The 26,421-nt window shown below is 42.7% G+C and overlaps 1 protein-coding gene across 1 annotated transcript; it reads right to left on the bottom strand.

Annotated features, from left to right (window-relative positions):
• Positions 1-1,082: 1,082 nt before the first annotated feature.
• LOC147302711 (protein NLRC3-like) lies at positions 1,083-19,611 on the bottom strand. The gene is made up of 8 exons (XM_086284418.1): positions 19,502-19,611; positions 19,041-19,172; positions 13,055-13,186; positions 10,068-10,199; positions 7,081-7,212; positions 5,217-5,458; positions 3,331-5,116; positions 1,083-1,260 (listed from the first exon to the last, which is right to left on the bottom strand). Exons 1-8 carry the CDS (start codon positions 19,609-19,611, stop codon positions 1,083-1,085), a joined length of 2,844 nt encoding a protein of 947 aa, XP_086140544.1.
• Positions 19,612-26,421: the final 6,810 nt, after the last annotated feature.

Raw genomic sequence — 26,421 nt, 5'->3', positions numbered from 1 at the left:
GACAATGAAAGCAGGAAATACCCCAAACTGCTATTTCTCATTCTACAACTTCAACAACTGCACATGAATTATACTTCATACACAGACCCACAGTCTCTGATTGCTCTGAAATCTCACTGACAGCCAATAGAAATAAAGAAAAGTCCAGACTGACAGTCTCTGTGGGGTTAGGCAGTGAACTGCTCACGCTGCGTTAAAGTGCATCACAAACTATTGGAATTGGATCCAACTTTGTGAAGCAGATTTCTTCTCAGCTGCTGTTTTGAACATTTCCTCATGAACTGTATTAAACTCTGTAAATGAACTGAGAACTATTTCTACATTTGAAACTATGGATTCATTTTCCCGTTCACTTCTGTACGTTAGTGTATAAATGAATGTTAGACTGGGCTCCATGGAAACACTTGGACTGGTCTCAGCTGCCTTCTTTCTGTAGTCCTTTCTCTTCTCCAGCTTCTGTTTGAAATCCTCTCACAGAGCCTGAAACCTGCTTTGCTGTCATGTGTGGGCCTGTGTTCCTCTGCTTTAACACAAACCTCACCACAGCAGCTGTGTGGGTCGTCTCTGTAGCAGCCCGACAGCTTCTGATACATGAACATCATCACAGCTCCTAACTTCACCTTTATTAGCTTTGACATTCATGTCTTTCTTTTCTCTGTCTGTTTCCACAAAAGCTCAAAGTCTCTGCAGCCTGTTTTTATCTGCTATCATCAGATCTCCAACAGCCTCATTCACATCCCTCACACACTCTACAGCCTCACCAGTACTGACTTCATCTTCACTGACTGATGGAGCACAACATGAACCTGTGGAGGCTGAAAAGCTGTCCTGTCAAACATCTCCCCGTCACCACTCCACTTCTGTCAGCCTTTAAATGAACCCTGCTCAAGTCTGTCACTTCTATTTGGAGCCAAGAGGAAAAACTGTTGTTCAGTCGTTTGGAAAGACACAACATTTCTGAAAGCACTCAAACTTCTTCACATTTGTCTTCAGACACATCCTGAACATTTAGGAACTAAAGAACGTTTCAAATATCAAAGATCAGAAATATAGAAAAACAACAACAGCTGCAGTCAGTGAACTCACCTCAGAGTCTCCAGTCGACAGTTTGGACTCTCCAGTCCAGCACACAGAAGCTTCACTGCTGAATCCTGCAGCTTGTTCTCACTCATGTCCAGCTCTGTCAGATGGGAGGGGATGGACTTCAGAGCCGAGGCCACAACTTCACAGTGAGTCCCTGAGAGTCCACAGTCAGCCAGTCTGTGATCATAGAAAATACAAAATGTGTTATTATAAAAGCAGAAAGTCTGCATTATAAACACAGACTGAATGTATATGAAGACAAAACAGAGTGAGGTCATAATCTGATGAACATCTGCTCTTCACATCTGTGCTTCAGCTCCTCTTACTGTGTTTGACATGACACAACGATTGAGTCTCTCTCAGACCTGCAGACTTTTAATGAGAATCTTTGTTTGGCTTTAATCTGCAGATGAAGGAGGAAGATGGTGTCACATTTAGGCTTCCACAATGTCCACAGTCTGTCAGTGAGATCTGATCCAGAGTCAGAGTGAAGACACACATGTGGACTGTTTCCTGTCTTGAATCCAGAACATTTTGAATGAGCTCAGCTCAGTGAAGAGTTCCAGCTGGAAAGACGATCTCTGTTTGCTACCTGCTGCTGTCAGGTACGACTGTTCACGTCCACACGCAGGAAAAATCTGCTGACTGTCACCAAACGGAGCAGAAATCTCATCACTGGACAATAATGATGAATGAACTCCGAGCTGCTGATATCACATCTGATTTCAGGGGAACTAAACACAGAAATGATTGGCTCGTTTTAGCTTTCTGAGCCATTAGTCTGCAGGTTTATCACTAGTTGGCAGAAACACACTTGTATTAATGTTCAGCGCTTCAGTGTTTATGACTCCAGATCCAGGTGACAGCAAGTCAAAATGATGTTACCTGTCTGTGTCCAGCAGCAGCCTTTGAATATTGTTATAAACTCACATGGATCAGTTTGTCTTTGATTGGTTTGTAAAGTTCAAATTCATTTATATTCATCAACTCTAAATGAAAAATGTTTTTCTTCTTCTTTGTTTATTATTAGAGTAACAAATTCTTATAGTTTCCTGTTGTTGAGAATTTCAGTGTAAAACCACTCGGACCTGTGCATCACTGCACACTGTGAAAGTATTACTGCAGTTTAATCTATAATCCTAATCAGTGTGTTTACTGGACTGTAGTCAGACCTCCGTTATACCAAAGGAAACACTGAACGTCTTCAAAGTCACAATAAATTTATAATAAATGCTAATAAATACTGGAGTGTTAGAAAAGATGCTTCCAGCGTGTTTGTCTTTGATAGGGTTTATTCTGTTCGTCTACAGTCTGACCACTTGGGGGCGCTTTTGTCTCTTTTGCTCTGAGCCTTGGGTTTATTCAAACTGATTTTAATAAACTATTTTCTGCAAGTTGAAGCTTCATCTCCATCTCCAGTGGTTGTTGCATATTTTATGACTATATTAGTAACAGTCAGAGAGTTTAGAGTAAATTAGATCTTCACGTTTGATTTTTGACACAACATAAATGGTGAGCCGGTGTCAGAGGAAGTGACAGCATCCACCGAGGACCAGGGGGAGTGGGAGGACTGGGGGACCAGGCCAACAAAAAGGTGATCACTGATACAGGTCAGCAAATATTTGCTCATTTGGTGTCTTAGAGCAGACTCCGCCCAGCTTTGTCGTCCATGGTTGCTCTTTCAAAGGAATCTAGTTACATATTATTTTACTTAATGATCTACTGACACCACTGACTATGCAGGACAACCCCACGTCTGGAGCCAGTGCACATGTGCAGTTCAATTCCTGGGCAGGTTCTGAAGATGGCCGAGCTGTCGAGGACAAAGTTACTAATGTGAAGCTAATGTGGTTAATCAAGATCTTCATAACCATGTGGAGCACAGTGTGCTTTCATCGTGGAGAAATCACACTGAAGAACTCGGCACACATTTTGGGGGCCTTTCTGTTTGTTGCTACAATCTGCAAATTTCATTAAAAGTTTAATAAACTATCATCTGGTCTTTATTTTTAGTTAGCACATACCTTAAAAACTCTAAGCTGTAAGCTAATGATAGTTATATAACAGCAGATGCATGCTGGTGCAATAAGCTGTATGTTTTATTTTTGATCTGATTAGTCAAATAATCACAAAAATAATCGTTTGTGGCAGCCCTAGTGTGACCTCAAATAAGAAATGATTGCAGTTTATGACTGAGTAACTAAACTATCACCAACTGATAATATTAATGATCACATCTGGACTCACCGAGCCTTTCTGAAGTTCCTCACAGCTGGAATCAGTCGACGTCGTCCCTCCTTTGTTGTGTTGTACTTCTTCAGGTCCAACTCATCCAGAACCTCCTCTGACATCTGCAGCATGAAGGCCAGAGCTGAGCAGTGGATCTCAGAGAGTTCCTTTGATTTGTTCTCTGACTTCAGGAACTCTTGGATCTCCTGAGATAATAAGATGTCGTTCATCTCCATCAGACAGTGGAAGATGTTGATGCTTCTGTCAGGAGAGGATTTTGTCTTCCTTTCTTTTAGATTCTTGATGACTCTCTGGATGGTTTCTGGACTGTTCTCTGTCTGACCCAGCAGACCTCCTAAGAGTCTCTGGTTGGACTCCAGACAGAGGCCATGAAGGAAGCGGACAAACAGGTCCAGACGACCATTTTTACTCCTGAAGGATTTTATTAGTGTTTCCATCAAAAAATCATCCAGAGATGACTCGTTGTATTTTTTTCCCAAGAAGTCCTTCAGCACCTCTGACTTCCTGTTGGTGAAACAGTGGAACATGTAGACTGCAGCCAGAAACTCCTGGATGCTCAGATGAACAAAGCAGTAGACTGGTTTCTGGAAGATCACACACTCTCTTTTGAAGATCTCTGTACAAACTCCTGAGTACACCGAGGCCTCTGTCACATCCAGACCACACTGCTCCAGGTCTTCTTGGTAGAACATGATGTTTCCTTTCTCCAGATGTTCAAACGCCAGCCTCCCCAGCTTCAGAAGAACTTCCCTGTCAGCCTCCGTCAGCTCCTGTGGACTCGTCTCATGTCCCTCGTGGTACTTGTTCTTCTTCCTCTTTGTCTGAACCAGCAGGAAGTGTGAGTACATGTCAGTCAGGGTCTTGGGCAGCTCTCCTCTCTGCTCTGTAGTCAACATGTGCTCCAGAACTGTAGCAGTGATCCAGCAGAAGACTGGGATTCTACACATGATGTGGAGGCTCCTGGATGTCTTCATGTGGGAGATGATTCTGCTGGACAGCTCTTCATCACTGAATCTCCTCCTGAAGTACTCCTCCTTCTGGGCGTCAGTGAAGCCTCGTACTTCTGTTAGCCTGTCAACACATGTAGGAGGGATCTGATTGGCTGCTGCAGGTCGGGAAGTTATCCAGACGAGAGCCGAGGGAAGCAGATTCCCCTGGATGAGGTTTGTCAGCAGCTGGCTGACTGATGACTTCTGTGTGACATCAGACAGCAGCTTCCTGTTGGTGAAATCCAATGAAAGTCTGCTTTCATCCAGGCCGTCAAAGATGAACAAAAGCTGAGAGACAGCCAGCTTCTCTGCTGTGACCTTCTGTAATGTTGGATGGAAAACATGGAGCAGCTCCAGAAGACTGTACTGCTCCTCTCTGATCAGGTTCAGCTCCCTGAATGAAAGCAGAACCACCACACTGACATGTTGGTTCTCCAAGCCCTCTGCCCAGTCCAGAGTGAACTTCTGCACTGAGAAGGTTTTTCCAACACCAGCCACGCCGTTGGTCAGAACCACTCTGATGGGTCTCTGTTGGTCAGGTAAGGCTTTAAAGATGTCCTGGCACCTGATTGGAGTGTCATGGAGGGCGTCCATCTTGGAAGCTGTCTCCAGCTGCCTCACCTCATGTTGGCTATGAACCTCTTCACTCTGTCCCTCTGTGATGTAGAGCTCAGTGTAGATCCTGTTGAGGAGGGTTCTACTTCCTGTTTCATCACTTCCTTCAGTCACACGTTCACATCTCCTCCTCAGACTGATCTTATGTTCATCTAAAACCTCCTGCAGACCAACATCTGCTGAAAGAAAAACAGAAAGAAAACTCTTCAATGTCTGAACAACAACAAGAAGTCCAGTTTTCAGAAATGAGTCCATCAGCAGACAGATGTTCAGTCTTACTTTGTACACAGCTGCTCTGACTGGCTGTCTGCAGTCCAGCTCTGCTTCTGGATCTTTCTCCACACTGGGGACAGGACCAGTCTCCTGATGAAGCAGACTGGTCCCAGTATGAGGAGATGCACTGTCTGCAGAACCAGTGTCCACAGCTGGTAGAGACTGGATCCTTCAGGACGTCCTGACACAAAGCACAGCAGGACAGCTGCTCCTCCTCACAGACACAACTCCTCTTCCTCTTCCTCCCTCTGTGAACACATTTCTTTATCACTAAAATCATTGACTGTCAGTGACAAACATCCAGATTTGATGACACTGTGCAGAAGCTCTGATGGTCACAGAGAAAAGTCAAAGTGGAGAAACTTGTGTTTGAGTTCAGAATCCAAGTTTCCTTTGCTGTTCCTGCCTGTCTTATTAAACACAGAGTGATCAGCCTACAAACTCCACAGTAAAAGCCTTCATCACAGAGCTGATTATGTCCTTCACTGGATGTACTGGAAGTTTGGGATCCATCACTTTCAACTGACCTTTGACCTCCTCTAAAAACTGTGGTGGAGCAGCGGTGTCACATTCAGAGCTTTCAGCTTTATTTTGAAAGAGTTCAGTCATCAGGAAGTGAACTTCTTGGTTCTGATTTTCTTTCTATTATTTTACAGAAGTGAAGAAGAAGAACTAAAAGCTTTGAAATGATCTGAGTGATATTTTTGAACATTGCCACCAAATTGAGTTCAGCCTCCAGCAGTAACTTTGTTTCATGATGCCTCCCTGATGATGTGATGTTTGATTACAAACCTGTTTATGTGTTAGACATTAATCACATGAACACAGGCAGAAAAAAGAAGCCAATGAAACAAATGACAGAAACGTGTTCATTCACTGCCATGATCCATATTTGATATGTACAGATGTTTGTAAAGAACACGTGTGCAGCGCTTTGTTCTGAGTATCTGCTGTCAGCACACAGTGCAGCAATAACTACAACCACACGTTTCTGTAGATCCTGAACATCAGCCTGGAGGAATCTGACCTCAGGTCTGCACACAGAGGAGCTTCACCTCTGGGATGATGCTGGCTTCAGCTCCTTCTACAATCAGGCAGAAGCTTCTGCACCATCAGGACACAAACAGAGAGGAGCTTCTATCCTCAGACCATCCAAGTCCTAAATCAGAACATGCTCCCCTCATAGCATCACCATCAGGGTTTAAACAGGACCTTACATCATGTTCTTGTCTCACTGTCATATTTCAGATCATACCTGATTCATTATGACGTCACACGCTGCTACACTGATCCTGCTGCTTCATTACTGCTGATATTACTCTGCTCACTCTGTTCAGTTACTCTGTTTACATCACTTTGCTCATTTGCTTTGTTCTGCTTGCACTGCTCTGTCAGTACATGCTGTGCTAATGTGGCACAAAGCACTTTAACATTACATCTGCACAATGTTTCATTATTTCATTTAATGATTGTTTATAATGTTTTGTCCAGTCACAGGAGCAGCTCAGCACATTTCACTGTGTTGTACGTGTATGACGATGCCTGTGACAAATAAACAGCCTCGGACTCTTCAATCTTCTGCATTTCTTTGGAGATCAGCTCAGTGGCCTGTTGAGACCATCTTTCTATTTCTGATGACTCAGTTCAGATTATTATCCTGATACTTTCTTTTAAAATGTGATGAAATCATTTATCTGATGTTCTGACACAAATACACCAAAACGATCCCAAACAGCACAAACCACCACGTTACACACAGTGTAATAAAAATACAGGCAACTACAAATAAAAACACTTTAAAATATAAACTAAAATTACAAAGTGGTCACAGAATTTCAAACACCCGTAAATGAGTCAGCAGCTCTCTTACATGGTCAGCTGAGCTCCATGATTGAAGTTCACTGTTGGTGCAGGTTCATGACTGAATTGTAGAGGTCTGTCTCTGGACCGGTCACTCCTCACAGACACACAGCTGGATACTGGAGACTGTGACCTCTGACCTCTGCAAATACAACCACATTGCATTCATTTCACATCAATTAGTACACCACAAAAGGCATGCAAGAAACACAGTATGAAGGCAAACTTCTGGCTTCAATAACATTCAACAGGTCAGGTGGAAACTTTTCTCAGATTTGATTCATGTTTTTATAGAACGATCCAGCTAAAAAAAATATACCATTAGGTCAGGGGTCAGCAACCTTCAGGACCCAAAGAGCCATTTGGAGCCAGTTTCCACGCAAAAGAAAACACTGGGAGCCACAAATACTTTTTGACATCTAGAATGAAGATAACACTGTATATACTGTTTTTTACCTTTATGCTTTGTGTGAACAACTAAGGTGTGTTGCTTATGAAATCCATGAAGTGCTACAGAGAAAATTACATGTTATTTATGTAATGAACACATTTGAACTCTTAAAGAAATATAACCAAAGGAAAGACACCCAGCTGAACTAAAATGATGTAGCAAACAAAAACTGCTGTGAGCCGCCACCCTTATATCTCCTTTGGGCTTTTGGAGCCTTGAGCTGACTTTTAAAAAATAATTGGAAAAAAAGCTCTATGCTGCTGAAAGATGAAAAATAGATATTTGCAAAATTCTGCCTAAATATGTATTTTACCTGCTTAATGTGTGTGGCGGGGCGTGGTCTGCAGCGCCGCTGCAGGGGAGGCGGACGCACCTGAGCGGCACCCGCAATCACGCCTCGCCGCCTTAACGTCTGTGCTGTTGTTGGTGTGTGTCGGGCTGTGAGCTGCAAAGCTACAGCCGGCTGTGTGCGTACAGCAACCGTGTGTGAAAAGTGGTCAATAAAGAGAAGCTGAAAAGCGAGTTCATGCAAACATCGTCGGGTCTGCCGTGATATGTTTACAACGGGACTTCTGCTCCTGAACCTCTGCGCACAGCGTCTGCAGGTCGGGGCTGTACGAAGTCACTTTCATCTTTACAGGACTGTAAGCTGTCGTCTGTGAGGCGTGAGCGGTAGGGATGGGTATTGATAAGATTTTCACGATTCCGATTCCATTTTCGATTCTGTTTAACGATTCGATTCTTTATCGATTCTTTTTAAAAAAGGAGAACACTAAGGTCGATTAGCTTAGAACTTTGTTTTATATCTTCTCTTTGAACAAGATAGAAATTTAGGAGTAACATGGCCTTACAAACCCAACAGTGAGATCTTAAGAGATCCAGCCTACGGCTCTTCAATGTGGTGTCACAGGGACCCCGGGGAAAAAAATTGTAAATGTAAAATAATAAAATAAATATTTTTCTGTAGCAATAACAAAGTATAACATAAATTATTCTGTAGCAATTACACAAGAATATCCAGTAATGTCCCTGCCTACAATTAAACACATTCACTTACCGAAAATCGGGGGCATCTGCTGTGGCAAATGGGTGCAAGGCTTTGACCACAAACTTAGTCACTGCTCGGTAACATTAGTCTATCCTGGCTTGAAAGGAGACGCTACTGGTAGACTGCAGCGAGAACTGCCAGCGAGCGCCAGCCAGACTCTGTCTCTCTCATCATGGTCACCTAAACGCGCAGTAATGGCAGATAAGGCAGATCGCGCTAACATAATATGCACTGTTAGCTGATTATTTACCTGCCGCATTAACGGGAGAGGACGTGCAAACGTTACCGCTGCTGCTGGGTTGAGATTCACGAGTCCGGAGCGGAATTAAAAACACGACATTCATTTAAGGTCATCGTGTGTTTTGTGAGCAAATGCTTTTGCATATTCGTAGTGTTTCCTCCCTTAAATGAAGTATCTACTTTGCAAGTATTGCAAGTTGCCCTGTTGTCATCCGTTCTTGTAAAGTATAACCAATCTTTTTAGCGTTTGAGCCGCCATGTTTCCTGCCAGGTAAATGACGCTCCGCAACGTGGTGACGTCATTCAGGGTGACTGGAATCGATAAGGGAATCGTTTGCAAAAATGGCAAACGATTCCAAGGAATTGAAACAGTGGGAACCGGTTCTCAACAAGAACCGGTTTTCGATACCCATCCCTAGTGAGCGGTGTTTGTTTTTAACATAGTTCACGGTGGAGAACAGCTGCTGACATAATGTGGATCCGAAGATCCATAATTGGCCTACCTGGGGTTGAAAGTCTCGATAAATGCACGGCGTTTCGGCGGGTACACCGGCTTCCGCGAGTGTGACGCTTATTTGAACGATGAAAAAATAAAAAATATAATTTTCTTTTTATATTTCAATATCACAAAAATCTTCCAATTTAGAACTACAAGTTAAAAAAGAACATAAATAAAATACACTTCAGCTAAATACTTCTAATTTATTTTCCCAAACCACGAGGAGACGCACTGTAAGGACTAAAGAGCCGCAGGTTGCCGACCCCTGCATTAGTGTTAGTCAATGTTGCAACTGAACTGAAAAACAAAAGATTTTGGTCCAAAGAAACAAAGTCACTATTAATACAACACAACCCCCCCAAAAAGAGCCATGTAGACCCCGGGCTCTATGGGTCTTGTGCTCGGAGCTTGTTCCTGTGCTGCCATGATTAGTGCCTCTGTGCTGTCTTTCAGTCCAGCTTTGTTCAGCCACTGGTAGGATTTCTGGATGTCAGCCACTTCCTCTGCCTGCTGGTGGTGCAAACTGTGTTGTTCTGAGTTTCATTGGACGTCTTTGTCCAAAGCACCAGACAAAGGGCAAAGTAGATGCATTTGCATCAGCAGGAAAATACACCCCAAACTAGCATCATCATTATACAACTTTAACAACTGCCACTAAATGATACTTCATACACAGACCAGTGTTAGGTTAAGTTATGATGTCACTGGTAGAACATTTATAGAAACAACCTTTGAACTCTGAGTCAGCAGCTCTCTTACATGGTCAGCTGAGCTCCATGATTGAAGTTCACTGTTGGTGCAGGTTCATGACTGAATTGTAGAGGTCTGTCTCTGGACCGGTCACTCCTCACAGACACACAGCTGGATACTGGAGACTGTGACCTCTGACCTCTGCAAATACAACCACATTGCATTCATTTCACATCAATTAGTACACCACAAAAGGCATGCAAGAAACACAGTATGAAGGCAAACTTCTGGCTTCAATAACATTCAACAGGTCAGGTGGAAACTTTTCTCAGATTTGATTCATGTTTTTATAGAACGATCCAGCTAAAAAAAATATACCATTAGGTCAGGGGTCAGCAACCTTCAGGACCCAAAGAGCCATTTGGAGCCAGTTTCCACGCAAAAGAAAACACTGGGAGCCACAAATACTTTTTGACATCTAGAATGAAGATAACACTGTATATACTGTTTTTTACCTTTATGCTTTGTGTGAACAACTAAGGTGTGTTGCTTATGAAATCCATGAAGTGCTACAGAGAAAATTACATGTTATTTATGTAATGAACACATTTGAACTCTTAAAGAAATATAACAAAAGGAAAGACACCCAGCTGAACTAAAATGATGTAGCAAACAAAAGCTGCTGTGAGCCGCCACCCTTATATCTCCTTTGGGCTTTTGGAGCCTTGAGCTGACTTTTAAAAAATAATTGGAAAAAAAGCTCTATGCTGCTGAAAGATGAAAAATAGATATTTGCAAAATTCTGCCTAAATATGTATTTTACCTGGTTAATGTGTGTGGCGGGGCGTGGTCTGCAGCGCCGCTGCAGGGGAGGCGGACGCACCTGAGCGGCACCCGCAATCACGCCTCGCCGCCTTAACGTCTGTGCTGTTGTTGGTGTGTGTCGGGCTGTGAGCTGCAAAGCTACAGCCGGCTGTGTGCGTACAGCAACCGTGTGTGAAAAGTGGTCAATAAAGAGAAGCTGAAAAGCGAGTTCATGCAAACATCGTCGGGTCTGCCGTGATATGTTTACAACGGGACTTCTGCTCCTGAACCTCTGCGCACAGCGTCTGCAGGTCGGGGCTGTACGAAGTCACTTTCATCTTTACAGGACTGTAAGCTGTCGTCTGTGAGGCGTGAGCGGTAGGGATGGGTATTGATAAGATTTTCACGATTCCGATTCCATTTTCGATTCTGTTTAACGATTCGATTCTTTATCGATTCTTTTTTAAAAAGGAGAACACTAAGGTCGATTAGCTTAGAACTTTGTTTTATATCTTCTCTTTGAACAAGATAGAAATTTAGGAGTAACATGGCCTTACAAACCCAACAGTGAGATCTTAAGAGATCCAGCCTACGGCTCTTCAATGTGGTGTCACAGGGACCCCGGGGAAAAAAATTGTAAATGTAAAATAATAAAATAAATATTTTTCTGTAGCAATAACAAAGTATAACATAAATTATTCTGTAGCAATTACACAAGAATATCCAGTAATGTCCCTGCCTACAATTAAACACATTCACTTACCGAAAATCGGGGGCATCTGCTGTGGCAAATGGGTGCAAGCCTTTGACCACAAACTTAGTCACTGCTCGGTAACATTAGTCTATCCTGGCTTGAAAGGAGACGCTACTGGTAGACTGCAGCGAGAACTGCCAGCGAGCGCCAGCCAGACTCTGTCTCTCTCATCATGGTCACCTAAACGCGCAGTAATGGCAGATAAGGCAGATCGCGCTAACATAATATGCACTGTTAGCTGATTATTTACCTGCCGCATTAACGGGAGAGGACGTGCAAACGTTACCGCTGCTGCTGGGTTGAGATTCACGAGTCCGGAGCGGAATTAAAAACACGACATTCATTTAAGGTCATCGTGTGTTTTGTGAGCAAATGCTTTTGCATATTCGTAGTGTTTCCTCCCTTAAATGAAGTATCTACTTTGCAAGTATTGCAAGTTGCCCTGTTGTCATCCGTTCTTGTAAAGTATAACCAATCTTTTTAGCGTTTGAGCCGCCATGTTTCCTGCCAGGTAAATGACGCTCCGCAACGTGGTGACGTCATTCAGGGTGACTGGAATCGATAAGGGAATCGTTTGCAAAAATGGCAAACGATTCCAAGGAATTGAAACAGTGGGAACCGGTTCTCAACAAGAACCGGTTTTCGATACCCATCCCTAGTGAGCGGTGTTTGTTTTTAACATAGTTCACGGTGGAGAACAGCTGCTGACATAATGTGGATCCGAAGATCCATAATTGGCCTACCTGGGGTTGAAAGTCTCGATAAATGCACGGCGTTTCGGCGGGTACACCGGCTTCCGCGAGTGTGACGCTTATTTGAACGATGAAAAAACAAAAAATATAATTTTATTTTTATATTTCAATATCACAATAATCTTCCAATTTAGAACTACAAGTTAAAAAAGAACATAAATAAAATACACTTCAGCTAAATACTTCTAATTTATTTTCCCAAACCACGAGGAGACGCACTGTAAGGACTAAAGAGCCGCAGGTTGCCGACCCCTGCATTAGTGTTAGTCAATGTTGCAACTGAACTGAAAAACAAAAGATTTTGGTCCAAAGAAACAAAGTCACTATTAATACAACACAACCCCCCCAAAAAGAGCCATGTAGACCCCGGGCTCTATGGGTCTTGTGCTCGGAGCTTGTTCCTGTGCTGCCATGATTAGTGCCTCTGTGCTGTCTTTCAGTCCAGCTTTGTTCAGCCACTGGTAGGATTTCTGGATGTCAGCCACTTCCTCTGCCTGCTGGTGGTGCAAACTGTGTTGTTCTGAGTTTCATTGGACGTCTTTGTCCAAAGCACCAGACAAAGGGCAAAGTAGATGCATTTGCATCAGCAGGAAAATACACCCCAAACTAGCATCATCATTATACAACTTTAACAACTGCCACTAAATGATACTTCATACACAGACCAGTGTTAGGTTAAGTTATGATGTCACTGGTAGAACATTTATAGAAACAACCTTTGAACTCTGAGTCAGCAGCTCTCTTACATGGTCAGCTGAGCTCCATGGTTGAAGTTCACTGTTGGTGCAGGTTCATGACTGAATTGTAGAGGTCTGTCTCTGGACCGGTCACTCCTCACAGACACACAGCTGGATACTGGAGACTGTGACCTCTGACCTCTGCAAATACAACCACATTGCATTCATTTCACATCAATTAGTACACCACAAAAGGCATGCAAGAAACACAGTATGAAGGCAAACTTCTGGCTTCAATAACATTCAACAGGTCAGGTGGAAACTTTTCTCAGATTTGATTCATGTTTTTATAGAACGATCCAGCTAAAAAAAATATACCATTAGGTCAGGGGTCAGCAACCTTCAGGACCCAAAGAGCCATTTGGAGCCAGTTTCCACGCAAAAGAAAACACTGGGAGCCACAAATACTTTTTGACATCTAGAATGAAGATAACACTGTATATACTGTTTTTTACCTTTATGCTTTGTGTGAACAACTAAGGTGTGTTGCTTATGAAATCCATGAAGTGCTACAGAGAAAATTACATGTTATTTATGTAATGAACACATTTGAACTCTTAAAGAAATATAACAAAAGGAAAGACACCCAGCTGAACTAAAATGATGTAGCAAACAAAAACTGCTGTGAGCCGCCACCCTTATATCTCCTTTGGGCTTTTGGAGCCTTGAGCTGACTTTTAAAAAATAATTGGAAAAAAAGCTCTATGCTGCTGAAAGATGAAAAATAGATATTTGCAAAATTCTGCCTAAATATGTATTTTACCTGGTTAATGTGTGTGGCGGGGCGTGGTCTGCAGCGCCGCTGCAGGGGAGGCGGACGCACCTGAGCGGCACCCGCAATCACGCCTCGCCGCCTTAACGTCTGTGCTGTTGTGTTGGTGTGTGTCGGGCTGTGAGCTGCAAAGCTACAGCCGGCTGTGTGCGTACAGCAACCGTGTGTGAAAAGTGGTCAATAAAGAGAAGCTGAAAAGCGAGTTCATGCAAACATCGTCGGGTCTGCCGTGATATGTTTACAACGGGACTTCTGCTCCTGAACCTCTGCGCACAGCGTCTGCAGGTCGGGGCTGTACGAAGTCACTTTCATCTTTACAGGACTGTAAGCTGTCGTCTGTGAGGCGTGAGCGGTAGGGATGGGTATTGATAAGATTTTCACGATTCCGATTCCATTTTCGATTCTGTTTAACGATTCGATTCTTTATCGATTCTTTTTTAAAAAGGAGAACACTAAGGTCGATTAGCTTAGAACTTTGTTTTATATCTTCTCTTTGAACAAGATAGAAATTTAGGAGTAACATGGCCTTACAAACCCAACAGTGAGATCTTAAGAGATCCAGCCTACGGCTCTTCAATGTGGTGTCACAGGGACCCCGGGGAAAAAAAATTGTAAATGTAAAATAATAAAATAAATATTTTTCTGTAGCAATAACAAAGTATAACATAAATTATTCTGTAGCAATTACACAAGAATATCCAGTAATGTCCCTGCCTACAATTAAACACATTCACTTACCGAAAATCGGGGGCATCTGCTGTGGCAAATGGGTGCAAGCCTTTGACCACAAACTTAGTCACTGCTCGGTAACATTAGTCTATCCTGTCTTGAAAGGAGACGCTACTGGTAGACTGCAGCGAGAACTGCCAGCGAGCGCCAGCCAGACTCTGTCTCTCTCATCATGGTCACCTAAACGCGCAGTAATGGCAGATAAGGCAGATCGCGCTAACATAATATGCACTGTTAGCTGATTATTTACCTGCCGCATTAACGGGAGAGGACGTGCAAACGTTACCGCTGCTGCTGGGTTGAGATTCACGAGTCCGGAGCGGAATTAAAAACACGACATTCATTTAAGGTCATCGTGTGTTTTGTGAGCAAATGCTTTTGCATATTCGTAGTGTTTCCTCCCTTAAATGAAGTATCTACTTTGCAAGTATTGCAAGTTGCCCTGTTGTCATCCGTTCTTGTAAAGTATAACCAATCTTTTTAGCGTTTGAGCCGCCATGTTTCCTGCCAGGTAAATGACGCTCCGCAACGTGGTGACGTCATTCAGGGTGACTGGAATCGATAAGGGAATCGTTTGCAAAAATGGCAAACGATTCCAAGGAATTGAAACAGTGGGAACCGGTTCTCAACAAGAACCGGTTTTCGATACCCATCCCTAGTGAGCGGTGTTTGTTTTTAACATAGTTCACGGTGGAGAACAGCTGCTGACATAATGTGGATCCGAAGATCCATAATTGGCCTACCTGGGGTTGAAAGTCTCGATAAATGCACGGCGTTTCGGCGGGTACACCGGCTTCCGCGAGTGTGACGCTTATTTGAACGATGAAAAAACAAAAAATATAATTTTATTTTTATATTTCAATATCACAATAATCTTCCAATTTAGAACTACAAGTTAAAAAAGAACATAAATAAAATACACTTCAGCTAAATACTTCTAATTTATTTTCCCAAACCACGAGGAGACGCACTGTAAGGACTAAAGAGCCGCAGGTTGCCGACCCCTGCATTAGTGTTAGTCAATGTTGCAACTGAACTGAAAAACAAAAGATTTTGGTCCAAAGAAACAAAGTCACTATTAATACAACACAACCCCCCCAAAAAGAGCCATGTAGACCCCGGGCTCTATGGGTCTTGTGCTCGGAGCTTGTTCCTGTGCTGCCATGATTAGTGCCTCTGTGCTGTCTTTCAGTCCAGCTTTGTTCAGCCACTGGTAGGATTTCTGGATGTCAGCCACTTCCTCTGCCTGCTGGTGGTGCAAACTGTGTTGTTCTGAGTTTCATTGGACGTCTTTGTCCAAAGCACCAGACAAAGGGCAAAGTAGATGCATTTGCATCAGCAGGAAAATACACCCCAAACTAGCATCATCATTATACAACTTTAACAACTGCCACTAAATGATACTTCATACACAGACCAGTGTTAGGTTAAGTTATGATGTCACTGGTAGAACATTTATAGAAACAACCTTTGAACTCTGAGTCAGCAGCTCTCTTACATGGTCAGCTGAGCTCCATGGTTGAAGTTCACTGTTGGTGCAGGTTCATGACTGAATTGTAGAGGTCTGTCTCTGGACCGGTCACTCCTCACAGACACACAGCTGGATGCTGGAGACTGTGACCTCTGACCTCTGCAAATACAACCACATTGCATTCATTTCACATCAATTAGTACACCACAAAAGGCATGCAAGAAACACAGTATGAAGGCAAACTTCTGGCTTCAATAACATTCAACAGGTCAGGTGGAAACTTTTCTCAGATTTGATTCATGTTTTTATAGAACGATCCAGCTAAAAAAAATATACCATTAGGTCAGGGGTCAGCAACCTTCAGGACCCAAAGAGCCATTTGGAGCCAGTTTCCACGCAAAAGAAAACACTGGGAGCCACAAATACTTTTTGACATCTAGAATGAAGATAACACTGTATATACTGTTTTTTACCTTTATGCTTTGTGTGAACAACTAAGGTGTGTTGCTTATGAAATCCATGAAGTGCTACAGAGAAAATTACATGTTATTTATGTAATGAACACATTTGAACTCTTAAAGAAATATAACCAAAGGAAAGACACCCAGCTGAACTAAAATGATGTAGCAAACAAAAGCTGCTGTGAGCCGCCACCCTTATATCTCCTTTGGGCTTTTGGAGCCTTGAGCTGACTTTTAAAAAATAATTGGAAAAAAAGCTCTATGCTGCTGAAAGATGAAAAATAGATATTTGCAAAATTCTGCCTAAATATGTATTTTACCTGCTTAATGTGTGTGGCGGGGCGTGGTCTGCAGCGCCGCTGCAGGGGAGGCGGACGCACCTGAGCGGCACCTGCAATCACGCCTCGCCGCCTTAACGTCTGTGCTGTTGTTGGTGTGTGTCGGGCTGTGAGCTGCAAAGCTACAGCCGGCTGTGTGCGTACAGCAACCGTGTGTGAAAAGTGGTCAATAAAGAGAAGCTGAAAAGCGTGTTCATGCAAACATCGTCGGGTCTGCCGTGATATGTTTACAACGGGACTTCTGCTCCTGAACCTCTGCGCACAGCGTCTGCAGGTCGGGGCTGTACGAAGTCACTTTCATCTTTACAGGACTGTAAGCTGTCGTCTGTGAGGCGTGAGCGGTAGGGATGGGTATTGATAAGATTTTCACGATTCCGATTCCATTTTCGATTCTGTTTAACGATTCGATTCTTTATCGATTCTTTTTTAAAAAGGAGAACACTAAGGTCGATTAGCTTAGAACTTTGTTTTATATCTTCTCTTTGAACAAGATAGAAATTTAGGAGTAACATGGCCTTACAAACCCAACAGTGAGATCTTAAGAGATCCAGCCTACGGCTCTTCAATGTGGTGTCACAGGGACCCCGGGGAAAAAAATTGTAAATGTAAAATAATAAAATAAATATTTTTCTGTAGCAATAACAAAGTATAACATAAATTATTCTGTAGCAATTACACAAGAATATCCAGTAATGTCCCTGCCTACAATTAAACACATTCACTTACCGAAAATCGGGGGCATCTGCTGTGGCAAATGGGTGCAAGCCTTTGACCACAAACTTAGTCACTGCTCGGTAACATTAGTCTATCCTGGCTTGAAAGGAGACGCTACTGGTAGACTGCAGCGAGAACTGCCAGCGAGCGCCAGCCAGACTCTGTCTCTCTCATCATGGTCACCTAAACGCGCAGTAATGGCAGATAAGGCAGATCGCGCTAACATAATATGCACTGTTAGCTGATTATTTACCTGCCGCATTAACGGGAGAGGACGTGCAAACGTTACCGCTGCTGCTGGGTTGAGATTCACGAGTCCGGAGCGGAATTAAAAACACGACATTCATTTAAGGTCATCGTGTGTTTTGTGAGCAAATGCTTTTGCATATTCGTAGTGTTTCCTCCCTTAAATGAAGTATCTACTTTGCAAGTATTGCAAGTTGCCCTGTTGTCATCCGTTCTTGTAAAGTATAACCAATCTTTTTAGCGTTTGAGCCGCCATGTTTCCTGCCAGGTAAATGACGCTCCGCAACGTGGTGACGTCATTCAGGGTGACTGGAATCGATAAGGGAATCGTTTGCAAAAATGGCAAACGATTCCAAGGAATTGAAACAGTGGGAACCGGTTCTCAACAAGAACCGGTTTTCGATACCCATCCCTAGTGAGCGGTGTTTGTTTTTAACATAGTTCACGGTGGAGAACAGCTGCTGACATAATGTGGATCCGAAGAGCCATAATTGGCCTACCTGGGGTTGAAAGTCTCGATAAATGCACGGCGTTTCGGCGGGTACACCGGCTTCCACGAGTGTGACGCTTATTTGAACGATGAAAAAATAAAAAATATAATTTTATTTTTATATTTCAATATCACAAAAATCACAATAATCTTCCAATTTAGAACTACAAGTTAAAAAAGAACATAAATAAAATACACTTCAGCTAAATACTTCTAATTTATTTTCCCAAACCACGAGGAGCCGCACTGTAAGGACTAAAGAGCTGCAGGTTGCCGACCCCTGCATTAGTGTTAGTCAATGTTGCAACTGAACTGAAAAACAAAAGATTTTGGTCCAAAGAAACAAAGTCACTATTAATACAACACAACCCCCCCAAAAAGAGCCATGTAGACCCCGGGCTCTATGGGTCTTGTGCTCGGAGCTTGTTCCTGTGCTGCCATGATTAGTGCCTCTGTGCTGTCTTTCAGTCCAGCTTTGTTCAGCCACTGGTAGGATTTCTGGATGTCAGCCACTTCCTCTGCCTGCTGGTGGTGCAAACTGTGTTGTTCTGAGTTTCATTGGACGTCTTTGTCCAAAGCACCAGACAAAGGGCAAAGTAGATGCATTTGCATCAGCAGGAAAATACACCCCAAACTAGCATCATCATTATACAACTTTAACAACTGCCACTAAATGATACTTCATACACAGACCAGTGTTAGGTTAAGTTATGATGTCACTGGCAGAACATTTATATAAACAACCTTTGAACTCTGAGTCAGCAGCTCTCTTACATGGTCAGCTGAGCTCCATGATTGAAGTTCACTGTTGGTGCAGGTTCATGACTGAATTGTAGAGGTCTGTCTCTGGACCGGTCACTCCTCACAGACACACAGCTGGATGCTGGAGACTGTGACCTCTGACCTCTGCAAACACAAACATCAATAACTGATCAGTTCTCTCTGACAGCCATATGATCAGCTGATCCCTCTGTGATATTGTGTCTGCCTCATAACGCCGACAGGTCAGCCAATCATCAGCCAGTTTTTTCTGTCTCTGAATGAACTCAGTTTGTTCTCAGCTCTTCTCTCTGATTCTGCTGCACTGACTTCACTTAAACTTACAGAGTTCAGATCTTAGCAAGAAAACAAGTCAATAAAAATCAAACTCAGATCAAACAGTTTGAACCAATCACAGATCAATGATTCTGTCATGGTTATGTTGAAATGACTAATAAAGTTAGTAGTGTTCTTACATTATTGCTGCAGGTCCATGACTGTAAGGTGGAGGTGTTTGTGTAACTCCGTCACTCCTCACAGACACACAGCTGGATGCTGCAGATGCTGCTCCGTCCTCTTCCTCCATCTTCTTGATGTCAGGGTGGAGTTAGTCTGAGAGGTAAACACACACACTCAGAGGTGCTGTTGTACTGGAAGCATCACACTGACGGCTTTCTAATGTTGGAGCTTTGGCCCTAAAGTCCAAACCAGTTATTTTAGAGGCTCAAAGTCTTTAAAAAACACCAAAACCATCACATTATTTAATAAGTACATGATCAGGTGGATGAAGGAACTCAGTGTGTTTGGGATCATCATCATGGTGAGGAGCCCACATGTTACGGCTCCTTTGGAGAGAAGCTGAGGATCACTGCAGGAAGTGAGCTCATGAAACCAAACTGCTGTTTGTGAGCAGGATGACTCTGTTATTGGACCTGCTCTGTGTTCTACATATGATCAATACTTCAAATATCTGTAAACATCTCATCTTATATTTGTTGCACTTGGTCACATCGGTCTTTAAAAATAGATTTTTAATGTCACTGAGAGTTCTTTTCTACCTTTATTGATTTATTTTGGAATAAATTAAATATAAAGGTGCCAAAAACTGCCTGCAGCTTCTGCTCTGTGACAGGAAACTACTGTCAGGCTCAAAATGACTTCAGATTATTCATCACAGAGTGTTTATAGATCACAGGACACGTTACAGTTTCACTGTCGATGTTTTAGTTAAAAAAATGCTGCGATAAGGTCTTACTGTGAATCTGCGCGCTCATTGGCTAATACCCTGAGACTGACAGGTGGTTATCCAATCAGCGTGCGGCCTCACACGGACATAAAACTCTTAAAGTTTGTTTTTTAAGGGATTTTCAGATCAGACCTGATGTTTCTGCCTACAGCCTGTTTACCGATATAATGGATATCAGACCAACAGAAACCTCGGTGATCAGGACGCCGGGACTGAGAACAGGAAGTGGCTCAAACGTCGCACTTTCATAAAGTCAGCCTGAACTCCACTCACCGAGTTTCTGTCGCCATTTTAGTTTTAAAACACGTCGAGATAAGGGCGGGTCTTACTGTGAACCTGCGCGCTCATTGGCTAATAACTTGAGATGGACAAGTCGCTATCCAATCAGCGCGCGGCCTCTTCCGACATAAAGTAGTTTCGTTTGAAAAACCAAAGTCTGATTATTTTTGCCTCCACTGACGGAGCCTGTTGTTCCCGCCACAGAGACACAGTAATGTCAGAGCGGTGTTAACACTCACCTGCCTCAGCACAGCTCTCACTCTCTTCCTGCTCTCTCAGCTAAACTCACTTCCTCTCTACTTACAGGAAACCAGCGCTCAGAGGAGCCGACCGGCCTCACGTTTCACCCACAGACACGAACAGCGTGGAATTATTTTATGTCATAAGAAGAAACATATTCATGTTAACACTCGCCTGCCTCAGCTCCACCTTCCTCCTCCTGCTGCTCTGAACGGAGGATCAACACTTTCACTTTCACTGCTCCTCCCTAAACACAGAGGATGCTGGGACTTGTAGTCTTTAAACTTCGTTCAGCCGTCTTTAGTCCATCCAGGACACGCACTGCATTTTGGGACAGTTACTGACCCCACATCTGGGGCTCTTCTCAGCTCTTTCCGGGGGTGAGGTGCCCTTGTACCTCGGGCCTCTGGGACTGGGGTTTGGTCTGCTCTGGTGCGACTGGCTGCCGGCAGGGCCTGCGGGCTTGTCGTTGCAGCCCCCTGCGCCCTCTGTACCTTGGCTACTGGGTGACACCAAATGACTCCTTCAAATTACAAACATATATATTGTTTATTAATAAGCAAATATTATGCAAAAAAACTACAAGAGAGGAACAGGCAGACCAGAAAATGACAGACATGAAACATAACTGAGACAAGGACACAGGAAAAGCGTCGTAACAAAACTAAAAACTACACATCAGGAAACCTTAACATGAGTCATGGAGCAAGGAATACTAAAACTAAATAAACACAAAATAAAAACTATAGACACATATCATAACCAAAGCCACTGGGTCACCAGACCCAGGAAAACTAACACCAAAAAGCTGCCTGGTACAAAGAAAAGTCACTGCTTTATTGAGCGAGGAAGAGAAGGATGTTCAGGTTGTGTTTATGCATCCATCCGGCCCTGCTGCAGGTTTCATCTGGCCAACAAAGGAAGAGAACTGCTCAGAGTGCTCAGAGTTATTGATGGACACACAGAGAGTCACTGAAAATGTCTGAACTAAATACTCTTATATGGAGAAAATTTTAAGCTTTAATCTTTAATAGTTGTGAGATATTCATGTTCAAACATTCCCCAGATTTCAGTGTGCAAGACAATGGCCTGAAAGTGGCTCAGTAGACTATTTTATCTTCCAGAGTATTTAAAATATGAAGGTTCACAGCAATCATCATATATGTTCAAACTTTGTATTATAACATTTCTGGAGAAATCAGAGATAGAAAATAAAAGTTCTTGTTTGAGATGGGATGACTTTTGTTTTGTTCTTTCACACTAAATAGTTGAACGACTGAACACTTTCACTTTCATTACCGTTCCCCATTTACAAGAAATCAGCTGACATTTGGTGTGTGTGTGTGTGTGTGTGTGTGTGTGTGTGTGTGTGTGTGTGTGTGTGTGTGTGTGTTGTAAACCACCAGAAGTAGTGTATAGTGCTTCATCACACACATGCAGGCGCAAAGTTGACATAGTTGATGTGTCATAGTTGGCACATCTGTTAGTTGACTAATCACATAATCAAATATTAAAAATGACTTAATTAATAAAATCATTTCGAGTCCCTGCCTGATCATCTTCAACAAAGAGACATTTTCTCTTTTTTGTGTCGTTGTATGTCACATTTGGACACTAGGGAGCGATAACATTTAAACAAGGCCAACAGTGTGTAGCAGTGTCCTCTACAGGCCTCGAGGGCCAGTGTCCTGCAGGCTTTAGATGTGACCTTGATCCAACACAGCTGATTTAAATCGCTAAATGACCTCCTCGACATATCTTGTAGTTCTCCAGAAGCCTGGTAATAAACTAATCATTTGATTCAGGGGTGCTGACCCAGGGTGTTATCTAAAAACTGCAGGACACTGGCCCCTCGAGGCCTGGAGTTCTCCACCCCTGCTCTACAGGTTTGTCAGCACTGACCCAGTTAGGCTGGGCTGTCTCTGTGTAAGTGAAACTGAAACTCAATGTTTGTACTAAAGGCCCGGTAGTTCTGGTTTTATTCTCTTCAGTTGTTAGTTTCTCTGGTAGTTTTTTAGAGTTGCCAGTAGAGGATACCTCACCGCTTTGTATGCCAGAGACAATGGGCAGGGAGGAACGTGGGCATGGCACCTGAGCTTTTCTGCTTAGTTTATTTCTAACCTGTGTTTATGTTGATGTACTCTTGAGTTGTTGATGTGAACATCTTAGTAATTGAGGATTTTCTTTCTGTTCCTTTCAGAGACCACACCCACATACCTAAACCTGTACACTATGCTAACTAGAAGTTTTTCATTATTAAGTGGACTGAATATTTAAAAGAACACAAAGCAAACAAGAGAAGAGAAAACCAAAGAGGAGCCGATTCCCTGTTTGATTCAGCTGGCTGTATCAAACTAGTATTAAAATGTAACCGATTCCTCTGCTGATGAAATAACATTGATGATTTTTGTCAGGAAGCACTCACAGAAGGTTATTAGCTTACAAACAGAGCTTCTCCCCCACAGTTATTTCATAAAGAACAATGAGCACATGCAGTATAAAAACAGGCTAACTCCATCTGAAGTCATTTTCTGGTCCCACTTTCAGGCCTCTTTTTGACATCAAACCCTGAGGCGATGCTTGAACATGAATATCTAAAAAAAAGATAAAAGCCTGAAATTTTCACAGGTCTTTTTTTTTTTTAACCATCAAATGAATTTGTAATTTGGAAAAGCTGCATCTAAAAATGTCTGAGTAATGGCAACAACAAAAAAATGTTGCTGTCCTGTAAAGTCGCATATTTGAGCACACACTAATAAAAAACTTTGCAAAACAAATCGTGATAATTGCTGAATGATTTATAATATTTAAAATAAAACAGAAAAATGTTTTCTCAGTTTTCATGCTGGATTGAACAAATATGACAGTTTTGACATATTTTGTCAAATATGTGCACAGGTATCATTTTTGAGACCTACTATACCTAATGTTTTGACAACTATTGGCCAATGTGATAATTCAGGTGAAGTGTAAAATCTCTGATGGAGTTTAGAGGTTTAGAAGCACCAAGAGCTCAGAAAAGTCTGTAGCATGATAGAAGAAGACTTTAGGGAAGTGAAGCAGTTTCAAACATATGAAGGATTTTCTCTGATGCTCCGTTTTCAGCTTTTTTTCTGTTTTCTAAATGTGAATCTTAAATTGTTCAGAGTCAGCAGGTGAAGTCAGGTTTCTCTAATCCTAATGTGGATCATGTCACCTGGTTCCTAGGTTTCATGACAGGTCAGAGGTCAGCGACTGTAACTCAGTTCTGTTAATGTGAACTCACTGAGTGTTTGTGCTTCACCTCTCAGACTGACTGAGGGTGATGATGGAGGACAGAGCAGAGTTTGCAGCATCCAGCTGTGTGCCTATGAGGAGCGAGCTGTCGAAAGGAAAAATCTAGACTTCAGCAATGAACCTGGACCCACAGGCACAAAGTAAGGAACAGTTTCTGCTGTAAGACTGACGATGATGATGATGATGATCTGGTTTACTATGGAGCAGATTCATTGGCTAATACCCTGAGACTGACAGGTGGTTATCCAATCAGCGTGCGGCCTCACGGACATAAAACTCTTAAAGTTTGTTTTTGAAGGGATTTTCAGATCAGACCTGATGTTTCTGCCTACAGCCTGTTTACCGATATAATCAATATCAGATATCAGAGCAACAGAAACCTCGGTGATCAGGACGCCGGGACTGAGAACAGGAAGTGGCTCAAACGTCGCACTTACATAAAGTCAGCCTGAACTCCACTCACCGAGTTTCTGTCGCCATTTTAGTTTTAAAAGACGTGATAAGGGCGGGTCTTACTGTGAACCTGCGCGCTCATTGGCTAATAACTTGAGATTGACAAGCCGTTATCCAATGAGCGCGCGGCTTTTCCCAACATAAAGTAGTTTCCTTTGAAAAACCAAAGTCTGATTATTTTTGCCTCCACTGACGGAGCCTGTTGTTCCCGCCACAGAGACACAGTAATGTCAGAGCGGTGTTAACACTCACCTGCCTCAGCACAGCTCTCACTCTCCTCCTGCTCTCTCAGCTAAACTCACTTCCTCTCTACTTACAGGAAACCAGCGCTCAGAGGAGCCGACCGGCCTCACGTTTCACCCACAGACACGAACAGCGTGGAATTATTTTATGTCATAAGAAGAAACATATTCATGTTAACACTCACCCGCCTCAGCTCCACCTTCCTCCTCCTGCTGCTCTGAACGGAGGATCAACACTTTCACTTTCACTGCTCCTCCCTGAACACAGAGGATGCTGGGACTTGCAGTTTTTAAACTTCGTTCAGCCGTCTTTAGTCCATCCAGGACTGCATTTTGGGACAGTTACTGACCCCACATCTGGGGCTCTTCTCAGCTCTTTCCGGGGGTGAGGTGCCCTTGTACCTCGGGCCTCTGGGACTGGGATTTGGTCTGCTCTGGTGCGACTGGCTGCCGGCAGGGCCTGCGGGCTTGTCGTCGCAGCCCCCTGCGCCCTCTGTACCTTGGCTACTGGGTGACACCAAATGACTCCTTCAAATTACAAACATATATATTGTTTATTAATAAGCAAATGTTATGCAAAAAAAAACTACGAGAGAGGAACAGGCAGACCAGAAAATGACAGACATGAAACATAACTGAGACAAGGCGACAAGGACACAGGGAAGGCGTTGTAACAAAAATTTTAACACTTTTGCTTGTCTTCATTTTTCTGACTTCAGTTGGCTTCAGTCTGACTTTAACTGACTGAAAACTTTATTTGAACAAAGTTAACTGACTTGCATTCTCTGTATGTTGATAAATGTATGAAAACATATAACATTTAATCAGCGTCAGTTTTTAATTTGGATAGAGGATCATCCAGTGTCTTAACAGACAGCCAGTTGGATCTTGACTTTTTTGATCAATAACCCTCATTTTAGAAATTCCAAATGACTGTCTTACTGCATCCCACCTCAGCAGCGATGGCGCGCTGCGAGAGACCCTGCTTATGCAGTTCAACAACCTGACCGCGTTCAAGAAAGGAAAGTTGTTTTGCCTTTGCCATCAGAACGTCATGACAGTGTGACTACCTGACAGTAAATGACAATGAGTCCACATTTTTGCACAGATTTGGCCTTGTAAAGGCATGTGGTCCTAAACTTTTGAACAGCTGTAAAACAGCCTGTTTCGGTTTAAGCGTTGTTTTCAATAAATTGACCAGCTCATAAAAAAGTTTAGTCTCACTCCATTTCTTCTTGTTGCATGTTGAAGCTGTACTTGGAACCTTGTTAAGATCCAACTATGCAAAATATGATGTTTTGGTTTTACAATTTTTCAAGTGGTCTTAAATTTTTGATTGGAACTGTATAAATATTTGCTTTCAGTTATTCACAGTGAGATAATGTCAAAATAAATGGAATAAGTGAAATATTACTTGATTGCTCCACATATTTCTGTTGAATGTGTTCTAAAACATCCGTTCTTCAGTATTTTTAACTTGCATATATTTAAATTTATATTTCAATAATGCTGACATATCTCCTTTTTCAGTGTAATGGTTTAAGCTCAGAAACATCTGCAGTATCTATACATGAAGTTTATGTGAGTAATTGTCAAATCCAGAAATATGGATATTTATTTCAGAACTTTATTGCATAACTTACATATTTTCACACACACA

The sequence above is a fragment of the Aulonocara sp. 'chitande type north' Nkhata Bay genome, linkage group LG23, assembly GCF_057382095.1.
Source record: "Aulonocara sp. 'chitande type north' Nkhata Bay isolate Kocher_YH1m ecotype deep benthic linkage group LG23, A_spYH_male_GT1.1, whole genome shotgun sequence".
NCBI classification, from domain to species: Eukaryota; Metazoa; Chordata; class Actinopteri; order Cichliformes; family Cichlidae; genus Aulonocara; species Aulonocara sp. 'chitande type north' Nkhata Bay.
Note: the sequence above shows the minus strand (reverse complement) of the source record. Positions and strands in the feature narration are given on the sequence as shown.